The sequence below is a fragment of the Ammodytes marinus genome (assembly GCF_949987685.1).
Source record: "Ammodytes marinus genome assembly, chromosome: 8".
Taxonomy (NCBI): Eukaryota; Metazoa; Chordata; class Actinopteri; order Uranoscopiformes; family Ammodytidae; genus Ammodytes; species Ammodytes marinus.
This window is the reverse complement of record NC_137212.1, coordinates 25,613,878-25,640,354: the sequence shown is the minus strand read 5'-3', so window position 1 is coordinate 25,640,354 and position 26,477 is coordinate 25,613,878. Positions and strand designations below refer to the sequence as shown.

General features: G+C 41.3%; 1 protein-coding gene across 1 annotated transcript; it reads left to right on the top strand.

Annotated features, from left to right (window-relative positions):
- Positions 1–1,579: 1,579 nt before the first annotated feature.
- gng12b (guanine nucleotide binding protein (G protein), gamma 12b) lies at positions 1,580–24,952 on the top strand (the record flags this gene model as incomplete). Its single annotated transcript, XM_080033166.1, has 4 exons — positions 1,580–1,715; positions 7,109–7,177; positions 24,615–24,735; positions 24,827–24,952. The coding sequence occupies exons 3-4, from the start codon at positions 24,643–24,645 to the stop codon at positions 24,950–24,952; spliced, it is 219 nt and encodes a 72-aa protein (XP_079889292.1). The 5' UTR covers positions 1,580–1,715; positions 7,109–7,177; positions 24,615–24,642.
- Between the last annotated feature and the right edge of the window lie 1,525 nt (positions 24,953–26,477).

The following is a 26,477-nucleotide window of genomic DNA, read 5'->3' as shown; positions in this document are numbered from 1 at the left end:
GTTTATCCCTGTCCTTGCGTTTCATTCAACCCCGTAACGCAACCACTCTCCCCCTATCATAAAATAATGGTACGACCCCTTTGACATTCTTCATGAGCAAGTGACATCAGCAAAGTCTTTTGAACATCATGGTGAAGCAAATGGTAGGCTTCTCATTAACTTTCTATGAATAGTTGAAGATTTTTATGAACAAATGGGCTTCGTAAAGCTTAAGGTTTCAACACTGTTAGGAGGAAAACTCATAGTAAACCAGGTGTGTTAAAAAATAAAGTTTGCAACTGGAAAAGTGCATAAATACCTACATTGTATAATGCCATGTGGTGCACTACTAGCTGCTAGCATGAACACATTAACAAAAGATTAGCATAAAACTTTCAACCCCATCACATTCAGCCCCGTCACACTTCTTATTGTAACAGGGTTGTAACAGGGTTGAATGCCTGTTACGGGGTTGAATCCCTGGTACATCTTTGTCATATTTTAGGTACTTTTCTTATTAAATATGACATTAAAGACCTACTTAACTGGTGGGAATATGAAGGTGTATTGAACTCTGAGATCCTATGTAATATGAATATGCAAACACTTAAGAAATCGGTTCATCCTAGCCTGAGAAAAGGCAGAAAGAGTGTTTATGGTCTCACTATCTAACCCTATTTTTACTATGTGTGACATCACACATGGTCAAATGTAGGGTTAGGATTAACAGGACAGCTGGGCAAAGGGAAGAAAGACCTCCTTCATTACATTAATTCACAAAAATGTGGGTTTTATACAAAGAATTGTAATCATTCAACCCTGTTATATGATTTGATCTGTTGTTCAGCATTTCTTTGCATTTTTGTATTAAATATACAACATATAACATCAACATGTGTTTACTTGTGTGTGTTGTAACTGGAAAAACAAGTAGATGAATATATTTTTTAATTACATGACATTACTGCATATGAGCAGTGAAAATGCCGAGTGGGAAGACAAATATTTTCATCATAACCGGTTTTGGATGGTGCTTGAGGCTTTTTTTATTTATTTTTATTGAATAACATTATGTGATTATTAACAAGGGATCTAAACTGAGAGATCATGTCAGAATATTATCAGAAACCTATTCTAAATATTAGCACCTGAATAACAAAATGACCGTGACGGGGTTGAATTAAAGTGTGACATGTTTCTGAAAATTTCTCAAAATAATCATTTTAATGTTGATGTTGAGATGGGAAAATATTGTTTCAATTACATGTTAATATCAATATGTCACATCACATCAAAAAAAGTTTAGAATTTGAATGTACTTTTTTTTCTTACAATCAAACACAAAGGGCACCGATTCTATAGAATGACCCATATTGCAGCCTGATTAGGGATTAACATACTAATGGAGCCCATGAGTAATCCAGGTATTATCACGTGTATATCTTTAAATGTCAATTAAACCGGTGTTTAAAGTATGACGCGACGGGCGAAGCTACCGACAGAGGGCGCTCTGCCACACAGCATCCGTCTGCACCAGATGACGGTCTCACATCAAGAGCCAGTTCTTGTGTCTTGCCTTCGTGATAAAGGTTTCATTCGACACAGCCAGAGGAGACTAGATTTGATTTTACATATATATAAAAAAAAATATATTATTGGAGCACCACTCACTCGCATTATTCAATGGCTCAACTTTGAAAAAGACAAAACTCACTGTGGGATCCGAGAGAAGTCAGGTGAGTAGCCTATCAGCATCGAGAGTACATTAGTCATTGTTTTTAATCAATTGCCAGATGTCATGTAGGTCTGTGGTCAGTAATGCTGTGGTTGAATAAGAACAGGCATGTAAACAAGAAGCAAGTGAAGTGTAGTAGGCTAGTCATCGAATCTCATCAGGTCGACATGTTGCCTCTTTGATTCGCCATGTAGGTTGTATTGTACGTCAGCTGTTGCATACATCTTTACATGCTGGGTATGTACCGTAAATGCACTTGTTGATCAAAAGGCGTTGGAGACAGTGACAGGCGGTCAAACAAAATACAGGCATGCAAGAGGAGGAAGGAGGACTTGCTTCTCAGTAATAGCCTTTAACCAAAGTGTTTTTCTGACAAGCTCAAGCAGTTTGAATTCTCTAGGAAAGTAAAATGCATTTCTGGGAGAATTCTGAATAGGCAACAAGATAATTGATGACATCATATTCTCCATGGAAAGCCCATATGGCTTTACAGATGTTTTGAACTATAAAGTCCTGTAAAAACTCCAGAAGGAATCAAAAGTCTTGGGTCATACATGGAAAACTCTTTAATATGTTAAGAAAGTCACAGAAAAATAGAGATTATGGGATCACAATTGGTCTATTGCAGCATAAACATGGGGATGATTGACCCAACCATGACCTCAGCTCAGGTTATAGCCTAAGTTTGCTTTGGATGAAATGTGTTGGTTTTGGGAAACTTGTACAATTGAAGTGCCGTAAAGAATAAATCTCTGCCTGACTACCAGTTATATTCAGGTCTGGATTGTAGATCTGGGTCTGTGCTTATCACAGGTGGAGATATTTCTAAGTTAGGTTGGTGATGAAGGGCTGTGGCTGACTGGGATTTTTGAACACAGGTTTTTTTTCAGAAAGGTGGAGGTGGAGAGAAAGAGAGAGAGTTGTTTTTTTTCTCTAATCACACAGTGGACCCATGTTAAAGTGCATTTTGCACAATAGGTAACCTTCAGCCTCTGAGATGCACTGCCTGGCCCAAAAAACTCCCCATCACTGTGGAACAGGGTCAATCTGGTCTCATCAGACAACACAACATGTTTCCATTACTCCAGAGTCCAATCTTTATGCTCCCTGGTACATTGAAGCATTTTATCCTGATAAGCCCCACTGATCAGTTGTTTTCTTGGCTTCACAGTATAGTCCATATATATCTTTATGTTCTCTTTGCATTGTGTGTGGAAATGCTCTTACTTTCACTATTAAACATAGCAGATGTTGTCCGACATGGTTGTTTAAGAAATAAAAAGCTATTCACTGCATCAGTTAGGGTGACATAACTTGTTGCCAACTGAAACATATTAATCACTGCAGTTTTTTGGCGATGGAGGGCTCTTTCCTATTTGCTGGTTTGAATCCCAGGCACATGATATCATAACATCATAATAATGACCTTTACAGTCCGGAGAATAAATACATATAAACAAGACCCCACACGGGAGCAACAAGTGGTAACGTCAGAGTTCATTCAACTTTATTTCAGTCTTCTTATTCAGGACAATGAATGGTTTTACCATGTGCTCTAAAATCACTGTATAGGGATCATTAAATCAGTCTTTAATGGTCTGACACAAACATGCATGCAAACCTAAACCCGCACAATTCTACACCTATATTGTGTGTCATGCATACTGTATACTGGACATAGACACATGCATTTTTTGCGAGCATACAATTGGCCCTGTTTAGTTGAGATATACCAGAGTATTTCTCAGACAATGTTTTTTTCAGTTTTCTGGTAGATGTTTCTTCACAGTAACGAGGGCTTCTTCTTCTGCCAGTTGAGTGTGCTGCTTCCACCTGGGTGGGTTTTGTGGTGCTGACGTGGGTTTTGCTTGTGTTGCCTGGTTACACCACAGTCACTGGTGCAGACCTTAACGCGGGTTCAATCTCGTGAGAGTGTACCCCCCTCTCTCTCTCCCTCTCGCTCTCTCCCCCTCTCCCTCTCCCTCTCCCTCTCCCTCTCCCTCTCCCTCTCCCTCTCCCTCTCCTTTTCCCTCTCCCTTTCCCTCTCCCTCACTCCCTCCCTCCCTCCCTCTCTCTCTCTCTCTCTCCCTCCCTCTCTCTCTCCCTCTCCCTCTATCTCTCTCTCCCTCTCTCTCTCTCTCCCTCCCTCCCTGTCTCTCTCCCTCTCCCTCTATCTCTCTCTCCCTCCCTCTCTCTCCCTCTCTCTCTCCCTCTCCCTCTATATCTCTCTCACTCTCTCTCTCTCCCTCTCTCTCTCTCTCTCTCCCTGTCTCTCTCTATCCGTTTACTCAAATTCCAGCCTGGCCTCCGGGGAGCGCTGGCCCTGTGCGTCACTGCTGTGCTCACAAAGAGCTTCAGAGAGAGAACGCTTGTAGTCAACACAGTGGAGCCTGCAGCTCTGTTAGTCTGCAGCAACACGTGAAATATGTTCTGCTGCAGCTCTCTGCTTCCAGCACAGTGATGCACAGGTATTATACAGTCACTGGGTATGAGCTTATATCTCACACACATTGTATGAGGATGCGTATTAGTACACAAAGCATGGACTGCTTAGCAACAAGTGATGATGAGGGCTTCCACAATAATGGTCCCTTTGAGTTCCATTGGCTTTTCCTCCCACTTTTTACTTTTGACATTGATAGTATTAGTAGGTTATGTTTACATGCACACTAGTATGTCTTTAATTACATTCAGGGTGGAACAATAGGAGCTCTACATCTTGTGTGGCCATCAGGCAGCGACTGAGCATGTCACCATGGCTTTTTGTCCTTTTAGATACAAATATTAATGCTTTTGGTTTTCAAATATTGAGGATGTTTTATACTCTTCAGAATATTAACGGTCACCTTTTATGCATAATGCAATTTTCATATTTCTGCAACATTAACATGGGTCCCAGGTGTGAAAACAGACTCCCAAAGAACAAAAAAAAGCAACCATCTCTCTTTTTTTCCCTTGTGATGTCATAAGAACCCCATAATTAGCATAATATGTGACCTTTAAACCTGTGGGAAACCATTTCTGTTTATGGGTTTCATTTCTCAAATACAGTACGTCCATCAGGCTTTTTTTTTGTGTGACTTTAACTCAATTAAACAAATAATGAATGACTTCAATAAAAATATATAATAGTTATTTAAAGTGACCACGAGGAACTTTGAACTAACCAACTGGTATCTATGCAAAGGGTGGCCCACTGTAGCTAGCAACATGCCCGTTAACAGAGCCTAGGCTGTGTTTCAACACTGAATTTTTTTCCAGCGCACACACACACACACACACAGTACATATACAGGTAAAGGATCATGAGGAGATATACACTGATTTTGACAAAAAGTGTTTTTGACAACAAGCGTTTTCCATGAATCACTGAAACCTCCTTTAAATGGTGGGGGTAGAAAGTGCTGGCTCACAGTTGCTCTCCCTGTCCCTGTGTCAGGATGCCTATAGCAGGTCATTCCCCCTGCACAGTCACACATGTGTGACAGCAGCCAGGCCACTAGTGTCATCCTGTGTGTGTGTGTGTGTGATCCCGGACATCTGCCATATTATTTATAGACATGTGCTTTGAATTCTCACATGAAACGCTGACTCAATGACACAAAGCCACTCTGCAGCAGGTCTCTGTGTGGGGCGTCTGTACAGCATCAGGGGAATGATATCCTAATAAAGTCTGATTGTCATTCTGATTTAATGATCTTCTCTTTCTGCCCTCCTCCTCCACTCAACTGCTTCCTGTGGGCCAGGTATGCACTGATGTGTCCTTGGTTGGTATTGGTTGCATCATACAGTATATCTCTCAGTGTGTGTTCTGATTAGAGTTGGCCTATTTCAAAACTACTACAGATTAAAAACTCAAAATCTAAAATGATGTGATTGTGTATGCATATAAGCCAATACCTCTCCTTTCCACCGTGGAAATGGGAAACATACTGTAAGTTAACATGGCAAATGCTCCACATGTAAATATTTAATATTTATTTTAAGTGAGAAGAAAAGCATGTGCATTCCAAAAATGTGATTTAATTTTGATGCCATACATTTTTGTCCTGGTCTTGGCTGGTGTGGAAGCAGAACAGAGAATGTTTATGACACTCATTTTGTTAGCTGAGATGAGAGGAGATATTGAGTCTTTAGATGTGTGTGTGTGTGTGTGTGTGTGTGTGTGTGTGTGTGTGTGTGTGTTGTTGTTGTTGTATGTACAGCACACATTTGCAGATAAGATTATGTAAATGTTTAAAGTGATATATGCTGTTTACTTCCTGAGTTATAGGATTGTAACAATCCTCCATCACTCGGCACTGATACTGGACAGTATGGCAAATTATAAACTAGACGAGGAAGTAAGAGGTTGCTTAGCAACTGGAACACAGTGGGTAATAAAACATCTTTGGTTTCAACATTGTACAATAACAGACCTCTTAGTGTTCGTTTAACAGATCAACTGCTGCTCTCAGTTTATCCTGCTGAAATGTGTAATGTACTGCAAAGTTTTGGGATGAAAACTTATTTGATTTGCAAAACAATAACGTGTTGGTCCGCTGTGCTTTAGATTATAATGATTCCTTAATGCATAGTTTTCACACGTAGTCTGTCCTCTGCAGAACATTAGCTTAGGACTGATTAAGACTATTTTAATTTAACCTTTTAATTTTAAATGTGCACTATGCAACTTTAGGTGTGTCAGAGAAGCTAACATTTTCAAAGGTACATTCTCATAACTGAATAAACAAAGGTTCCTCACAGGGAAATTGGATCCCTGGAACACAGTTTGAAGTTATAAAGTTATAAATGGATCTGACAAAGGAACAGAACTATACTGTCAGTTCTTCAGTCTTTGAGGTCGTCCTGACTACCAAATGTATAATCGAAATATGATTCTAAAGAAATAAGGTCAAAGTCATTGGTTTGCGAACAAGTTTGCTGTAACACCTTTTAAATGTATATCATTTCTATATAGAAAAATACACAAGACTGTGTGTAAATCAAGTGTGACTGTTTAAAGCGAGTAAACTAAATGGTTATTTGGACTTCCTGCTCTGTAGCCTATAGTTCACACCACCAAACCCTGTGAACGCATTGTCGTAGAGACACAGAGAGGTCACAGACCAAAGCACTGGCCCATCTAACTGCTTTCACTGGAATGTGGTAATGAATGCTGGGGTATCTTCACAACACAGCAGCTTTTGGCATGACAGCATTTCCCCTAATAACCTTGGGTCAGTGGCCTAGCATTATTCACACTCTCCCTGCTGATAACTGATAAATGTCAATCTGCCAATGTTTTTGAATTGGTGACAAAATGAGTACAAATGTGTAAAATGTCTTCAACATTGATGGATTAACTCTGCCCCTCTTTCTTATTAATACAATGTACTTTTCTTTCCTTTCCAGATCTATGCTGGGCACACAGACTGGAACTCCTTGAGATCTTTTCCCCACACAGCAGGTCACTGTCTATGTGTGAGTATACTACTGTATTTGACTATACTGTTGCCACCTGTGTCCCCTGCCTTTACTGTAATTGAGAGACGGATCGGGTTGCAATCATTACTTTACCAGTCTATTCATTATTAATCAGAGCAAGTCCCATAAGTATATGCTGTATTTACAGTTAGACTGTAATGTGCTGCCCCCTGCTGGTGATACAAACATTGTCCACACAGTGCTGTTTCAAATGGCAGGAAGCAGTCTGTTACTGTACATGTAGACATTGCTCTTAAATGTTCTAGTTAGGTAAATAACCCATTCAGCAAATTGATTCAGGTTCAATCTCCTACATTGGAGGCAAATGTAATATGTATTATTTTTACACATGAACTAGTTTACTAATCACAAAAGTTGCGAAATGTGAAATATGTGGGCGTTACCAGACAGTGTTGGTCTGACAATCAATCCTATTGATTGCATTAAGAGAAATGAATGCTCCGGAATCTTTGACATGACCCACTAAGGATTACTAATTCAGAATATCTAAATATGCTGTATTCCTTTTTATATACAGTATATATATGAGCCACACTTTAAATAGTAGGATTCTCCTTTAAAGAATGGGTTCACAATGTATTCAGTCTGTCTTAAAAGAATAAGCCATAAGTACTTTGAATGATAACTAACAGGATTATAATGTAAGTGATGAGGGACACCATCTACAGACCTTGTTTCATGCACAAATGCATTCTAAACTTCATCTACGTGAGACAATTCAGCAAAAAGAAAAGGACTTATATCAAGTGTATATTGTAACCATGTGTGTTTCAAAATGACTGCACCCCCCCCCCCCCCCATCAATTAATTTTAAAATCTGTTGGTCAGATGCTGCTGCTACCAAAGAAACTCTCTCTCCTGTTTGCTGATACATTTCCTCCAGTTGATGGCAGTGTTGTGCAGTCTATAAACTTGATTCCCTAGCTTTAAGATAGCCCTACATCACGACCTGCTGAGCTCAATGGTTAGCCAAGTCCTTTAAATAATTATCCCTAAACATAGGTTTCTCTGTCCCTATGTGGTCACTGTATCGCAGAACTGTGAACAAGAGAGGAATCTATTCCGTCAGCAGAAGAACCCACCATGTTACTTTAGCATGCATTGTTTTTTTTTTGCAGTTTTATCTGCACTTGTGGTTGCATTGTAGAACCTTTTACATCTACATATTTTATAGATAACAGAATGTAGATTTTTATGAGCAAGATGAATCATATCTTATCAATATGAGGGTGAGGTTCATTCATAAATAGTCTCATTGGTAGTAGGTCAGTCTACTGCTGTAGGCAAAAACATTGTTTTTCAAGTAGTGGTCAATCTTTAGATTTTTGTCTGTTTTGCTTCCATGACATATCTTCTTTATACTCCAAAATGTCCATAATTTACATTTTGGTGTTTATTTGACTAAACCTTGTCTGTTTGCGTCTGTTTTATTGGCCTATATAACCATCTTTTATGGCTATTATCTCACGATAATTTATTTCAATACTCTGAACCAAAAATCAACACTAACCTTCTAAAGCAAAAACATCAAGTAAACCTTCCATAAGTATTCCAAGCACTAAACTTTGGACTAATTGTAAGAAATAAAATAAAATTTCTAACGGTGGATTCTTCCAACATCTAGATTTTGGGGTTTTAAAGAAAAATGTATGCATAATTAGTTGGTTTTTATTACATATTACATATTCATTCAAACAATTAATAAAAAAAAAATTGTTTTAATGTCAGTAATCAACTGGAAAAGTTTCATGACGCTATCTTAAAAATTTTACCCTATTCACCTGCCGTGTCTCACCTTAACAACCTGGTCAATAAAAGAATCAAGAAGTCCATTTCAGATCAGAAGAAAAAGGACTATTTTAAATCATGTAGCTTCCCAGAGATAGCTTTTTGGAGAGAACATGGTACGGTCAATTGAATGAATATCACTATAATTTAACACGTCAGCGAAAAATGAACCAAGTCGATATGCAGGTGTGAAATAAAAAGCTCTTTTTTGCCAGTGTGCAGGTGTGTAGCTTATTAGCGGCAAGACATGGGCTACTGTAGTTTGCACAGCTGTCAGAAACAGAACTCTGCCTTATGTTACTGGACCCAACCCTGGTCCCACCGGTCAGCAGCTTGTATTTGATGGTAAATAATGGATCTTCTCATTACATGATATAGCAAAGGTTCAGGTATAGGCTGCTAACTGAAGTGTCAGGTTGAATGAAAGTTTGTGTGTTCAGTGCAGCTTGAGCTTTTGATTTCCAGAGTGTGTGTGTGTGTGTGTGTGTGTGTGTGTGTGTGTGTGTGTGTGTGTGTGTGTGTGTTATACGTGTAGGAGGAGGTTTAATTTCCTTCAGGCCCAGATGAGATCCCAAGATTCTTCAGGCATGTTCTCCATCCTGCTTCAGAAGCATCTGCTCATATATGGGCATTCTTCCTTCCTTATGCACTACGTCCACTTCCTTAACAGCTCCCCTCCTCCCAATTCACACACATAATGTACACACACACACACACACTTCCACACGTATTGCTTAGCTATGGGCCAAGGCGGGAGTGTCTCGTCCCTGTGCAGGAAGTACTGTGGTTAGTTCTCATTTGATCAACCGGTTCCGATTGGCTTGCATCCAAGGAGACCAGGTTGTGTGTGTGTGCGTTGGCTTTTTTGTTATTTTTGTGGGGGTGTTTCATCTGTAACCATATGTGAGTGAGCGCTGGAAATAGCTCCTACACATGCCACACATGTCCCCCCGCTTCTTGTTCACGGGAGTGAGGGAAAAAAAAAGAAGAAAGAAAAAAGACCTCCAAATCTTTTGTTCTCATGTGCGATGGACTTGGCAGCTCGCTTCTGTTCTCAGGAAGCACAATGTAGTCTTGTGAAAATAAATCTGGGAACTTCAAGAGATTGACGTTGTTAATGTTATTTATGTATGTGTGTGCACCTCTTAATTCTGGGAATTCAAAGCCGGGATCAGTGTGGGACTGGGTGGCCCTCCGAGTGGCCTGGAATGGATGCATGCACATTCTACTTTGAGATTAGCTGTCCTATCTGCACGGGCCTTAATGTAGACACATGCTAGCTTTGAAGAAGGACAAACAGTTCTTTTTGCCACACTTGGCCCAGTCAAGTGTCTGTAGAGAGCAGCATCGGGGCTCCCTCAGCCACTGCATTTTTCTTTTTTATCTTGTTCACCTGGAAAAATATATTACAACGCAAACCATATGGTTTGGACTAACGCTTAGAAAATGCAGTTATAAACATGCACATGATTAGAACAGGAATATGAACCCAATAGCCTAGCCTAGCCCACATTGTGCCAACGCAAAACCTATAAATGTGAGTGATTTATTACTGTGCTTTCAGTTGTGTTATTAGCATGCCCCCCCCCCCTTCTTGTTGCCTCCTTGTGGCCTCACTCAACAACTAGGTCACTGCAGATCCCGTTTCCATGGTTTGGGTTTTCACACAGCTGCCAGGCCAACGTGCTGACTCTGACCCGGTGTGTGGCAGCAGGTAATAGCCACGAGGGTTATGTGTACGTATTGTTTTTAGCCATGCTATAGCTTCATGTCTCTGGGGATAGCACTGTCGACTGGGTGGGCTTACTATTTTGGTCCACACTTCCATTTTTCAACAGCTATCGGATGGATTAAGATTACATTTGTTCAAAGGTTTGTGGTCCCAGGAGAATAAAATCCTACTGACTTTGAAGATGTTTTGTGTTATTGTTAGTTCAGACATTCATAGTCCCCTCAGGATGAATTTGAGTCACATTGGGGATCCCTTGATTTTTCATATAGTATCATCAGGTCAACATTTCCATCTATTAAAGGTCACCTATGATGCAAAAAGCATTTTTCATGTTTTTTTTTCAACATTAATATTGGTCCCAGGTGTGTCTACAGACTCCCAAAGCATGAGTAAAAATCACCCCTCTTTTTCTCCACCTCCACCTTTCTGAAAACCTGTGTTCAAAAACCCCAGTCAGATTTCTCCTCCCCTATGACATCATAAGGGGAGAATCCACGCTCCCTCATTACCAACCAGATTAAGCACTTCCACCACCTGTGATAAGCCATAGACCCAGATCCCCCTTAGAAGCAGGGCCAATCAGAGCGGACTGGGTGTTCTGGAAGGTGAGGCTTAAAGAGAAAGGCTCTAGGAATGGAGCGTTTCAGACAGAGGCAGAAAAGAAGAGATTCTTCAATGGCACTGTGACATTACTGCATGAAAACAGTTTCTACTAGAAACCCGAAATTACAATTTTGAACCCGAGAATTATATTAATATGTGACCCTTAAATACTTTGCGATTCCCACAGTATTCCCATTAGTCCCAGCAGTACTTTGTGTTAAGTGCTAACTAGCAAATAAGCACTACACATTCTAAACTAAAATAGTGAACATGGTCAACATCATCACATTAACATGGCTCTTGTGAGCATTGGATAGCATGCTGACCTTACCAATTACTATAGGTACATCCTCAAAGAGAACATTCAACATGCTGACGCCATACAAGGCCTTTAGGAGTAAAACGATCCTAGCAGTAACAGTATGTCTGCTGTTAAAAAAAAACCCTCTAATCATGACCGCAGGGCCCTGTGACAATAAACAGTCTTCACACAGCCGGCTCTATCTGTGCGTGGTTTCCCACTTGGAGACGCTCCTGTGCCACATGTCTGCTGCCGGACAAGAATGTTCCTTCCCGCTCTGTGTGCTGCAGGAGGGGAGCCGTCAAGGGAATGTGGGCCCCCAGTTAGTAAACATAAAACGGTTTGGCAGTTAGAGAGAGGAAGAGTGAGCAGTTAGTCAGGATGTCACGCTGCCCAGAAAAAAAACTCTGCCCAGCCACTGCTCACTGACATGCCTGGAATTCTTAAGCTGTTTAAGAATTCTCCTGCTTTGAATTTTTCATTTCTCTAAAACATCTTTCCCTCTATCAGACACAGTGGGATTTTTATTATTTTTCCCCCAGTCCAGAAATAAGTCGCTTCTTAATTGCATGGCAGTGAATGATACACTTGGTGGTCTGTGCCGCTGTTAAGAATGCGCCTTTGATTGAAGTGGACTATAGGGGTGTAACAGGGTGGTGTGCTGCCTTGGTATTGCAGCCTGCGTTCCATTGGAGTTACACTGTTTCTGAAAACAAACCGCTGCAGCCGGCTCCCTGCGCATACTTTCCCTGTGAGATCCCGCATTGCTCCTTTGAATGACTGCGGCATTATTACGCTCCAAAAATGCATGAGTGAAAAGAAAAAAAAGGCTCAGTCATCATTAGACATCTCTTGCACCTGACTAGATTAGAATTTTCCATACGATGTCATTGTCGTCTGAAGTAATGCAGCACGTTTGTTTTCGGGGGAAAATTAGTTCTTCATTTTGGATACAAAACTGTGTAGTCATTGTGTTAAACCACTTTTAAGGAGCTGACTTTGTCTTGGTGACCTCACGACGGCATAAAGGTTTTTTTCCCACGTGTGAATGATTGACTGCAACGTGATAAAGTCTAGTGGAAAGTGTTGTGTTTGCTTTTCATTGTGGAACCCTGGCTCTGGCGGCTTTGTTATGAGAAAAGCTCTTGACTTTTACCTCCACACAATGACACACAGGTCAGACTGAGAAACAGACCGAGACCGGTCGGCGTTCAAATTGTGATGTAACACTGCAAGAAATTGTGAGATTGGATTTTATGGATTGTGGTAGTTATGCATGCGGGACATTGGATTATAAAAGATGCACATAGCAGAATTCCGTCTTTACAAAAGCATATTTGTTGTCTGTCGGTTTTTTTTGTTTGTCATATCACGTGTGAGTATCATGTGGTGGCAATCATGTGCACGAGTGACCGGACTGGACAGGAGAATACTATTGGGTTTGGTGCTACAATGTCACACCCTGTCTCTCAAAAAAAAATCAAATTCTCATTTTGCAAAATAACTGTCACAAGCTAATGCAGGAGCTGTGCTGTCAGACTATAGAGACTGACAGGAAACAATGGGAGAGAGAAAGAGAGAGAGAGCGGGAGAGAGAGAGAGAGAGAGAGAGAGAGAGAGAGAGAGAGAGGGGCACAACCTTTTATATACTATCTATGGGCACAACATGCAACAAAGGTCTCCAGCTGGAATCCAACAAAGGGACATGTGCCCCAACTATTCAGCCACCAGATCACACCGTATGTTTCTAAAGAGACCATTGAGGAACTCTTAGGCCCTGTTTTCACCTGGCATTAATATGTGGTTTTTAGGATCCGATCGCGCTAACTACAGGTGGAGTACATTTCAATGCGCATTCAATGCGCATTGAAATGATCCACATTCGGAGGTGGTTTGAGACCACTTATCCACATACCCATTAACAGTGGAAACGCGTATGCGCATCTCATACACATTAGGCCCCGCCCACTCAACTGCGGCGAGTGACTGGGCGGAAACGCGTACTCATTCACGCGACAATTTACGTCATAAAAGCGCACCGTTGCAGGTAAACAGACAACAGAAAACAGAAAACATTGAAGATGGAGTGTATAAGCGGAAATGATGTACGAGCTGATTTCCATACAGCGCGGGGAATTCGAATCCGGATCGCAAACGCGCATAGAAGACGCATTGTTAAGGCCAGGTGTGAACAAGCATATTACATTTACATATAACGATCGGATTCCTCAGAACCACATATTAATGCCAGGTGGAAACAGGGCCTTACAGGTCATCTATTATGCAAAATGGACTTTTTTAAGGTATGATTTTTTTAACATTAATACGGAGTGTCTAGAATATCCCAAATGAGAGATAACAACCCTCACTCTTTTTCTCAACCTCCACCGTTCTGAAGACCTGTGTTCAGAACCCCAGTCAGATTTCTCTCCCCTTATGATGTCATAAGGGGAGAAGCCACACCCCCTCATTACCAACCAAACCTAAGACTTCCTCCACCTGTGATAAGCACTGCCCCAGGTCTCCCAGGAGTTAGATTGAGGGTCAATCAGAAGACATGTTGCTTTGGAAGGCGGAGATTCAGCTATGGCACCTTGATAAATATAAAGGTCTTTTTGGACACTTCTACTAAAATTTCATGTAACAGTCTCATTGTTCCTCTGATGATCATAACATTATGAATGCTTTGCAAAGGTAGATTTACCGGGAACTTGGACAAAACCATTTACAGTAGGCGGAGTGGAAAAGCCTGTTGATAACTGATTAATTAACAAGTAGAAGCATCAAATGCTGCAGCCTAGATGCTTACTTCAACTAAATCCATAGTGATGTCACTTTAAACGTCGTACCTTCAATTGTTAAATTCATGCATTTTCCAGATATCCTCCTGAAGCCAGTGATTGCATTCATCAGGAAAGAGAGCATGGAACTTTCCCGTGTGCTCACAGCTCACTTACAACATGTGCACTTTGTCTGCAGCGCTTCCTCCATTCGGGATTCTTGGGATTCTTTCTAAACATAATATTGTACCTGCTTCATTGCCGTGAATCTGTGTAATCTGGTAATAACATGCAGGGCCAAAGGGCAGATTACTAATGCCTTAAGACTGCAAGGCTCACACAATCAGGTGCTTTCCAGACAGACAGACAGAGCGATGCCACGAGACAAAAGCTGCTGCAGCCACTTGTGGAGCCTCCCTAAAAAGGACACTTGGGACATGGCCCTCTTACGTCCACAGACCCCCCCTCTCCCCTATCCAAAGACACACACCCACACACACCCACACACACACACACACACACACACACACACACACACACACACACACACACGGCCGCTCATTATGGGCTGTTTAGTGCTCACTCAGCTGAGGGGCGTTCAAAGTTCACAGGAAGGAGAAGCAAAGGGGGGCTGATTCCTGTTACTGATGTCAGGAGGCAGTTTTTTTTCCCAACCCTCCCTTTTTATTCTCTCTCTCTCTCTCTCTCTCTCTCTCTCTCTCTCTCTCTCTCTGTCTGTCTTTTGTGGGCCTTGATAAGCAGCAGTCAGGTGGCAGCAGTGAAGAGAACTTCCCTATCACCTACCACCAGAGTCATGTGCCTGATTAGATCAGCCTCTTTCACTACACAAACCACAAGACCACTTTCATTTGTGATACATTTATTTGCTCCCTTTTTATCTTTCCATGCACGACTCCTTCCTTGCATGCTTTCAAAGATCCCGTCATGCAACTTTTTACAGTCGTCTAGATCCTCTTTGATCCAATTACTTTGAGTTTGTCTTTAAAGTGCTTGCTACCGTATATTGGAGGCTTGCATGCATGCATCCATCCGCTCGAAATATAAGCCTTTTTTCTAGATGTGTGAAACGAATGCATCGACCCCTGTGTGGTACATCTGATTTTCTCAACAGTCGAAAAGTACATTTATTCTGCTATCCATAAACCAAGTAGTCCGCTAACAATAATGGTAGAAGTGGCCATAACCAGCCCCCCTGCAAGGAGCCTTTGCTCAAGGGGTACTTTCCAGCTAACCAGTCCACACTCTCTGGACTGCACTAGGTTAATATGACAGTACTGGAATTTGTAGTAGACCTTTGCAGCCAGCAGTCGGCATCAGGCTAAAAAAAAATCCCCTAGGAATGAGAGAAGACAAAGCAACCTTAGAATGCATGTGAAACGGTGACTGTATGTGCGTGGTGGTGGTGGTGGTAGGTGTGTCTGGTAGTAAGACATGTGAGGGAGTGTGGGGAAAAGGTGAGAGGACTCAGTGTTCCTATAACCTTTTGAAAACATCACCTTTAAGGCCAGAAGGAAGGGCAGGGTTTGCTGATGTTTATCCTTAAGCAACAGACCGTGTCCAAAAAACGTGAATGGCATGTCACTCAGTTCTTCCGTGCCCTTCACACATCACCCTGTGCCTCTCCCATGTGACTGGGTTGAGGATCTTGATATAAAGCAGGCAGAACATGATCAGTGGGATGCCTGTGGAATGAAAGGAATGTTTCCTGCACCCTGTTTTACATTCATAGTTAGAAGAATATACTGTATATATAAAAAGGGGCAGATTGCAGTAACCTTCTTTGGTAAAGTGCACACATTTCCTATTATTGCTATGAATGGATGACATAGTTGGAGTGTGAATGCTGGATTATTGTAACAATGAGACTGTGCTGTGTGAGTTGGTTGTGTGCTGCCTGGTGAGAAGGGCAGGCTAAAAAGGTGGTGCGAGAATGAGAGGCTGTGTGGGTTTTACTGAATTCCTATCCGGTGAGTTGGAGCGTTGGTTTCTGTGTCTAGACAAAGCTCAGTTGTCGGGGAGACCCGTGCAGATCCAGGACTGCCCCGGGGCTCCTGGAAGCATTGGTGAGAGAGAGAGGGAGAGAGAGGGACAGAGAGAGAGGGATAGAGAGAGAGAGAGAGAGAGAAAGAGAGAGAGAAAGAAAGAGAGAGAGAGAGAGAGAGAGAGAGAGAGCTCTTTTTCTTCTTCTTCCTGCTCACTTTTCCCTGGGGATTTCAACGAATGCAGTCAACTGCTGAGTGTTTTTTTTTTTTGCGGTGGTGGGAGTTTTTCTCCCATGATAGGGTGGAGACTGCTTGGTGCATTTGTGCAGAGATATCAACGGCATAAAAATCCAACCCGCTTTCATGTCTGTCTCCCACTCTGCAGGAAATGGCAGCCCAGCCCACCTTGTACACAGATCATTCCCAGTTGCAGATGCAACACACACACACACACACACACACACACACACACACACACACACACACACACACACACACACACACACACACACACACACACACACTGGTGTGTAGAAGAATACAAAGCAGTATCCATTCAATTTGAAACTTTTGACCTGACTCCAAACCACAAAAAGCGGGTTACAAACTCTTTTGTTTAGTGGAGCAAAATGCTCTGTGAGTCTTTATTGTCTCTGAGTGAGTGTGTACCAGTGAGATAAGGCAAAGACAGGCTGGCGTGCCTGCTGCCCACACAGTGTGGGATCAGGGAGCAGACAGGGCCCACTACAGGCCTCATTAACTCTTACGCTCAGCTGTGCCCCGAGGAGACCGACTTGGAGCCGTGCGTGCCACTGGAGCCAAGACTGTTTATCGCTGTTAAGATGATTTGTAGCGCTGACAGCGGAACTGTTAGCGATGACAGCAGAATTAGATCCTTCCATTAAAGATAACACAGTGTGGAAAAAGACACAAAAGACAGCCCTAGTCCCCCGTTGTTGCAAAGCTCTCCATGCAAGGGCTAAGAAGAAAAAAAAACACAAATTACCAAAAGTTACAGTAAGTCTGGGCCAAACATTAGTAAAAGGAAAAAGGCTCCTTTTATATAGCACTTAACAAGGTGTTTTCCGATCATTCTCCCACGCACATACACACACACACACACACACACACACACACACACACACACACACACACACACACACACACACACACACAGGGATGGCACAAAGTTATGTTGAAACGAAAAGGGTTTCGTAGTGTAAAGAGTACCTGTGAGTGTCATAGATCATTCTTAAAGTAACTAGTAACTTAAACTATCAGATAAATGTTTTGGAGCAAAAAGTAGAAAATGTTCAAGTAAAGAACAAGTGCCTCAAACTTGTACTTAAGTAGAGTAATTGAGTAAATATACTTAGTTACATTACAGCTCTGCAGTTGCAAGAGATCTGCCTTCCAAAAGCCCCTTTTTAGTACACTTGTTCAAAGGGTTTTTCTGCATGCAACAGGTTTCCATGAACGTCCCCCCACCCCCCCCCCCCCCCCCACACCCCCTGCCTGCATTCATCTGTATGACAGCATTTCTTTATTAATAGATGCAGCTGGTGGTGGCACAATGCGTTGCATCTGGCCGCCACAGATTTAGCTCCAGACGCGTTGGGAGCATTTTTTTTTATGCGTCGGCTTTTCCTGTCTCCTTTCGCTGTGTCAGGTTAAAGCAATGTCTTTCCCCCAAAGCCAAAAAAATCAGCAGCAGTGTTTTTGGACAGCAATCAAAGCACTGTGGGGCTGTCCAGAGCACATGCATGGGGAGGGTGGTGTAGTAAGTAGTAGTAGTAAGGAGAGAGCGGCACCTGGTTTCAGGGCTTTTTTAAGCTGCATGAAAGAAAAGTCGCCGAAACTTCAAAAGAGATCAGCCCTAATCCTCTGCTGTTATTCTCTGCACTGTATACCTCTCTCTCTCTGCAGCAGGGCGTGTGTATGCAGGGCCGTCCATGAACTGATTATTTTCTGGTGGAATCAGAAGCACATTAGTCAAAAGCTTTGAACTTTTCTAACAGCCTGTGAAGGTCTGCGTCCGGTGTATAGGAACCTGTTTTGGCTGTCACGTGTTGGGGCCCAGGTGGGGAGAATATGACAGAGACCTGCAGTGAGAATCTGTTGTCCCATAGCTGACCTCAACACCCATAGGCAACAGTGTTCTAATGCTGCTGCAACACTTAACACTAAGGTTAAGGTGAGACGCTGCAGGCAAAGACATTGTTTTGAGATTGTTTCAGTCAATTTTGAGATTTTCTGGCTATTTTGCTTCCATGACATGTCTTCTTTCATACTAGCCATCATCTCAACATCATTCATTTTTTGTCAATGCTCTGAACCAAACATCTCAACTTCTGAAAGCACTACTAGATATTGCAAAATTTGCATATTTATCCAAACATTTCTGGATATCTATAAGTAAAAAAAAATAAAACCATTTCCACTGCTTTGTCTCGCCCTAAACAAGGCTCTGTGCAGGGCAGAGCACACACTGAAACTCACACTGTGTGACTCAGCTGCTTGGAACTCCTCATCTCCCAAACACCGACGCCTCCTGTTTTTCATGTCGACTGGCTTCACACAATAGTTCTTCAAAGCTTTTTTTAGATTAGCACTTAATCGATGGTGTTTACTGCACAAATTGGAATGTTCTAGTATTACTCATACTGAGAGGAGACATTGTGTTTGTTTCTCTTTGGGAGGCTGACAGTCTCTTTCCTCTGCACGCCTGACTGGACAGTCTGGCTCCCAGATAGCATCAGGCTGTCTGAGATTAGCCTTCATAAGGGCGCAGTTAAACTTGTAAAAAGAAAAAAAAGCTCTGAGCTCCTGTCCCGGTGCGTCTGTCCAACACACAATGCCAAAGAGCAATTGTTAGTGTGAGCACAATACTGATGGCCCTGTCTGCATTGTCACCGTGCCTCTCATATGGGCCCTAAGCCCCCAGAGCTTATTGTAGAGTCAGCCACAGATCCTGGACCAGGAGTGGAGCGTGCATGGAGCTTGGCAGTGTTGTTGCCAGGCAGTTTAGCAGTGCGACGCGCAGATAATGGAGCTGCTCAGTGTCCTGTGGGCCAACATTTTTGGAAGTGGACACAGCTGATAACTAATCATTTAGGTCGCAGTGCTCTGCCTGCTGTCTGTTTATCAGACACTGACTAACACCTCTCTAATCTGTAAGCCAAATGTACCTTGCTTGGTTTGTATTGTTTTTTTTTCTTTCATATCACACTTTTAATGTAATGCAAGGAGTTATTGAAGGCTGTGTTTTGCATTGGTGAGGAGATATGTCAGATCTAATGTATAACAGTGGGACACAGCTCATTGGATTTATACACTTTATACACTTTTTTCAAGTCTGCTGGTAAAACTTTACTCATATCCCTTCACTGTACAATGAAATGTTTTGCTGGTTAATCCTTGTCCTGTGCAAAATGACTTTCTAACCTTCTGCAGTGTGAGTAAACCAAATCAAAAAAACGTTAGCTGAGGTTTTGAAGTACATTTGGTCTGGAAACAAAATGTAAATTACTCCAAGTTGCTGCTTGTCAAACTTGTGGCAATAAACATAATCAGTAACTCTTCTTTTCAGCGCCACACTTGAAATGACTACATATAACAGTAAATGATTGACACCATGCAAATCAAATCAGTTTTTAATTTGTATAGCCCAATATCACAAATAGACATTTGCCTCAGTGGGCTTTACATTCCATACAGTATGACACCCATAGACCCTTACGTCAGTCAGGGGATGACAACTGAAGAAGGCCACATGAGCAAGTAATTAAAAGACAACTGGGTAATTGCGATGAGATAGTGTGCCTGTTTTCAGTAATTTTATAGATTAAAAGAACCGTCAGCATAATGAAAATGATAGTTAGATTCAGATCTCCATATACATTTGCCATGCTTTAAGTGATAAAGCCTACCTCTGTATAGCACCACAGCCACATGAAAGAAATCTCTGTGCTGTAAGACTTCAAATACATTTTTATCAATGTGTTTACATCTACCCCTCATAAGTGCACATGCTCGGTGCAGACAGGAACAGCACAGCTGAAGGCATTGCAGGCATTCTTTTGACTAGAAGGATTTTAAAGCTTAAGTCCACATACAGAGAATTACAATCCCTGCGGTGACAAATTCCTCTGCTTGTTTTTGTTCTACTGGGATGATGACATGTTTTGCTCATGCAGTACATTTGTCTGACTGAGGGTTTGATTCCAAAATAAAATGATATCTTTAAAATTATCTTTTGATAAGTTGATGATTTATCTTATAATTTATATTAACTGCAGAAAGAGTTGGTCACTATCTCTATCTCTGATTTATAGTGTGTCTGTTGACACAGCATTATTAAATGGGTAAATAAACAAATTTGTATGTTACATTGCCAAAACTGAATGTATCGTATTGGGTAGTTTGATCGTTCTTGTTAATGCCACTGGACTCAAGTTGTCTTAAATTGGGAGATCAGTAGAGCGGGTTATTATATCCAAATAAAAAGGTGTTAAATTAGAACATTTACTGTCTTATTTTTATTAGATTAGATTAGGCTGCCTCCACAAAATGCTACAATCTACTGTGTGTTTCCAAATCCATAAATAGTGGCAAATAGAAAAAGTAGTCGTCTGTAAGAATGTTATAATCCCTCAGAGCCAGCAGTGTTACTGTAACACTTGCCACCGCACTGCCCAGAAACACAGATTACTCACTGCTTGAAATACAGCAAAGGCTTGAGGCTTAGGACCTCGCTGGATCCTTGAGGGAAGTGTCTCCACACCTCAATGCTATGACTACTGCTGGAACATACTCTGGCATCTATCTATTAATAGACATGTTCTGCCTCACTCATTGATTATCTTACATCAGTTTGAGTAAAAGTAGCTGCTTTGAACATATTTAAAACAACTTCAAATCAGCGTTAATAGGCTTTTGATAATATACTTTTTCACTGCAACTTTCCCCATGCAGCCGCGGGACAAGTATAGATGAATTCACAAGCCTTTGCTGACATTGCATTGTGATTAAATGTTTTCATTTTGGGCTAAATACAATGCATTACTAGTCTGTTAGCTAGCTAAGAATGTACCGTACTGTCAGTTTTCTTGTCTGTATTAGTCGTATTAGTGCCACTTCCAAGACAATAGTACAACCGTCCATAAATACAACAATGGAGCAGTAAAATAGAAAAAAAACACTTAGCCTTGTCAACATCTTTTACAGCTCATTACTCCTCCCCTCTAAACTTATAGGAAGGGCTTGAGGCTCTAAAGTAGCCACTGGCGTCAAACAGCATCCCTGCAGACGTCTGGGGGATGTGGGCCAGCCCCCCTGTGACGCAGCTCCACCATTCACTGTGCTCTGTCATGCCTGGCCTGTGCAGCCAAGGCTTGATAACTACAGCTGTGTTTGACAAGGGTGCTACTAGTGTGAAGGGTGCAGGGAACTGGAACAATGAGGGCACGGGGTCAAGAAAGCAAAAAGCTACGACAGCAGCTCACATAGACTACTCAAGTGCAATTTTGAATGTCATACTTTCCAGAGGTGTAAAGCAACTCATTGCATTTACTCCAGTACTGTACTTAAGTAAGTTTGAGGTCCTTTACTTGCGTCTTTTCTTTTGATGCTACTTTGTACTACTCCATTAAAATTCAGTGGGTCATACAGTGTTCTACTTTTTGCCCCGCTACATTTATCTCATGACTGAAGTTACTACTTTATAGATGAAGATTGTTGCACACTAAACATAGAGAGTTTATCAAATAGTGTAGATTTTATACCCAACACGAATTGGCTATTGACCCGATGATGGCTATTTCATATTTAATGCAAATATGCCAAAAAATGTCACAGCTTTAAATACTTTAAGTACATTTAGCTGCTTTCATTGGGAAAGCTTCCATAGTCCCCCTAGCAGCTATGCTATCTGTTTCTTTGGTTACTGGCCTGTGTGTGTAGCTTTTATTTTTAGAGCCTCCACACCCTGTATTTGATCATTTATACTTTTAGAGGGTAGCTGGCTAGACTTCCTGTGGAGGAAATGGAAGGGAGTGGGTGGGTGGGTGGGTGGGTGGGTGCGGGGTTTAAAGTGATGCATGGTCTTGTCTGCATTCTGTAGTCCATGTTCCATCCCCCTTCTATTACAGCATGTCCTCCTCCTCTGTAATATCCTGCATCAAAGCACAAAGCAAACATTAACCCCACAACATGTCAAAGATGATTATTTTAAATGGAACAAGAGCTGTTAGTTTCAAGTGCAGAACATTGGGTACATAGAGACATTTTCATTTATTGCTCAAAGGCATGTGTCCTGTTCTAGTAAATCTTCAAAACATGGTGTTCTTCTTTTCATTAAAAACTGTTCCTCTTTCCAGATTTCTTCTGAGAAATTATGCACAGAACAAGCTGCAACTGTGCAGCCTCTCCTCCCAAGTAGTTCAGGGAGTGATGTAATGAGCCGGTAAAAGAAAACCATTGTATCCTGGAAGTGGGAATTGTGAAACAGGAGTCCGTTAGGTTGGGCCACAGCTTTTACGCACATTGAGCCACTGCCAGATAAGTCAACTGTCACGTCTGGGAAGTTGCAAAGCCACAGATGTTGCACGTTTGTGCAGTGACATCTTATAGACTTCACTTCTTATCATTTCTGAATGACTCTTTATAGGTGCTCATTCCGAAACTGCATGTGCTGAAACGGATGCAGCTTTGATCAATGTTCTTCTTATCTACACTTTTATTAGCCATTGGCATGGTTCCAGGGGTGGGCAATGTCGGTTTGTCAATCTATCCACTGCTTTAAATATCTTAACAAATATTGAATGGATTGCCATGGCATGTTGTAAAAACATCCAATGTGCTCAGAGGTGACCAGCTGGTCAACGTTTTCACTCATTATGTTAAAACTTTCTCTTGATGGATTGGCCCACAATATGGTAGAGACATTCATGACCCCCACAGGATCTTGACATTACCATTAAACTCAGTTGTACTTTGTCTCTAGCATGCTAATACTAATTAGCAAGTACTTTTGTCTCCACCTTGATTAAGAACATCAGCAGAAATACTTAATCGAGCTGGAGACAATGGTAAACATCTGCTTAACATCAGCAGGTTAGCATTATCATTGCGAGCATGTTAGCGCTTCACTGCAAGAACAGCCTTTAGTTTTATGTTGAAACTTATTATGCCCCCAGACTGTGGAACACCTTGCCAGAGAGTATCAGAATGGCTGAAACTATGGAAACTTTCAAGCAATATTTTTCAATCTCGCCTTTTAATGTCTGTTTTCTAAGTGTTGTGTTTTTTAATGTGATTCACTGTATTGCTCCTTTTTAGCACATTCTGTCGCCTTCCTTGTGATAAATGTGCTATAGAAATAAAGTTTTATTTGATTTGATTTGATTTGAAATATATAATATATTGTTACATGTAAAAGTGCCATGGTCCTGCTATTACACAGCTGCATTGATGCCAGTGATCTCAACAGCTACCTTCCAGAACCCAACTTGCTTATGTGTGTTTACTGACTCTCTAAATGTTCTGCAATTTGGTTTTTGCCAGCAGCAGCCTATAGCTTCCATACGATTGATTGCACACTCTCACAGTGTTAGTTTCATGATCACTTAACAGCGAGGCAGTTGTTGCTGGTGCTGTCAAATCAAGCCTCCTTGCTATTAGTTATGGAGTACCCCAGGAGTCTATCTCTGGGCCAGTAACTATTTCATAATGCACAAGTAACATCATTTCTATGTTGATGACACACTGTTGTATGCCTATGGTTCTGTTGCAACCTTAATTACTCATTTAAACCTCCCAAACCTCCTCAAATATATTCTCTCATAAATATATTTTATGTTCAAATGATGACTTTGCTTTAGATCATCTATGTACCACCTTGGCATAACTGGTACTTAATGACATTTCCAATGGGATGCTTTGCAAACAGCTTTCAAGCTAGATAAAACAGAGCATGTTTATCTAAATAAAGTTGCCAGTTACCAATATGATACCAATGACAACATCAAACTGAAATACTAACCCAGTTGTTGATAGGATTAAATGATCGTGTTGACTTGAACAGTATATTTTAAGCAGGCAGCCTGACCCTTGAATTTTCAGAATGTTGCTATGTAGGTTTTCCTTTATGGAACTGTATCTCTTAACTAGTTATTCATTTGAGTGTACTTATCTCCCCATAATCCAGGTCCGAACACAGCTGTCCAAAGCCTGTGATGTCATCCAAGATGCAAAGCTCCAGTAGCACGGCTCAGGCCAGGCGGACGGTGCAGCAGCTGAGGATAGAGGCCAGCATGGAGAGGATAAAGGTGCCTTTGTGTTCATTCACACCTGTCCTGTTTCTACTATACACGTATGCCTAGATCACTAGATCAGTGTGTGGACTGTTTTATTCTACAGGTGTCCAAGGCTTCGTCAGATCTGATGCGCTACTGCGGAGAACACGCCAAGAATGACCCGCTCCTTATGGGCATCCCCGCCTCAGAGAACCCCTTCAAGGACAAGAAGCCCTGCACTGTTTTGTAATAGTATAGCAACCTGAACTCATGGTGTTTTCCTTTTTCATTCTAATGTTAGGGGGGAAAAAGCTGATAGTAATACTGTTCATACCTTATCTTAAGGCCAGTGTACCCCCCCCCCCCCCCCCCACACCCACCCCACTCTAACCTTTTCACATGCCAGCTGCAGTTAAAGGAATACATTCCTCTCTGCATTGCACTCAGTTTGCAGTTACACCAAAGAACAGGCAGACTGTCTAAAGCTGTGGCGTCGTATCAAAGGTTCATTGGGGACTTTTGTTTCTCTGTGAGTTATCTGCCTTTGCCTTTTTATCTGGTGAGATGTAGGCCACAGACCTTGGGCCTTAAAGGATCTGTGCCTCGGGTGGCAGAATTCCTGACAATCCAAGTATCATTCAGTCCATAAACAGGCCTTCTTAATCAATGGTCCAATCTTATTAAGGCTTTCAGTTTTCACCCCTTACATATTTGTTGTTGATGTGCCTCTGATAACGAGCACATGAGATAATGATATCCTTTCTTCGGACCAGTAAACTGTGCTATCCATCATATGAAGACAAATAGAAAGAGTGGGTGTCTATTGCCTCTTTTAAATGTTGCCATCTAATCGCAGTCTGAAATGATAGTCTTTAAAACGGGCAGTTAAATTGCTGCAGACTCTCTCTTTTAGCAGAGAATCCAATAGGATGAGAATGTCCTTCCTGACATGTAATTCATTTAATCGTACTAGAGAAAAACAGTTCAGTTAAAATGTTGATGATTGAAATTTTGGTTTCTAAGATATTGAGAATTCCTTTTGCCACTGTTAGAATATACAGTATAGTTCACTTGCAATGTAGACCCAGAATTTTGGGACAAGTTGCCACAATGTTGAGGGATTATACGTAAATACTGAAAGAACACACTGAAATAACACAGAAAACACTGATGGTTGAAGTTAAAAAGTATTATTATTAATGCACAGCCATAAATAATGTAGAAGTAAAGACTAGAGTCAGAAGAAAAAAAAAGTATTGATGAGAAACTGTGCAGACATTTAATCATTAGGCCATCATTGCTGAAAAAGGATCCAAAACCAATTCTGTGCCATCTCTACCCATATCTATCATATTATCTACCCATTTATTGACATTATTAGACTTTCAGTATTCCAGGTGTATTATATTATGTAATAATTACATTTATTACTTTTTTTTAATAGTAGGTTTCTGATTATAATTTGTTTCGTCCACAGAGCTTTATACCGTACTATTCCGGCATTTTGAAAAGCTGTAGAAACCAGATGACTGTTGTACTCATATCAAAATGGTTATACTCATAAACATTCCAAGTTTAAAACTTCTCTAAACTTGCTTAGATTCTATCATGAGAAGCTATAACTGGCAGCGTGTCACTGTGACCTTATGTCATTTGTGTTTTGTTGCTCATGCAAAACATAAGCAACTCATTTTGCATTTTTACCAGGCAGGGCCTTAATAATGAAGTGATCCGGCTTCAACTACTCCACTACCTTTTTGGTCACACAAGTGCTG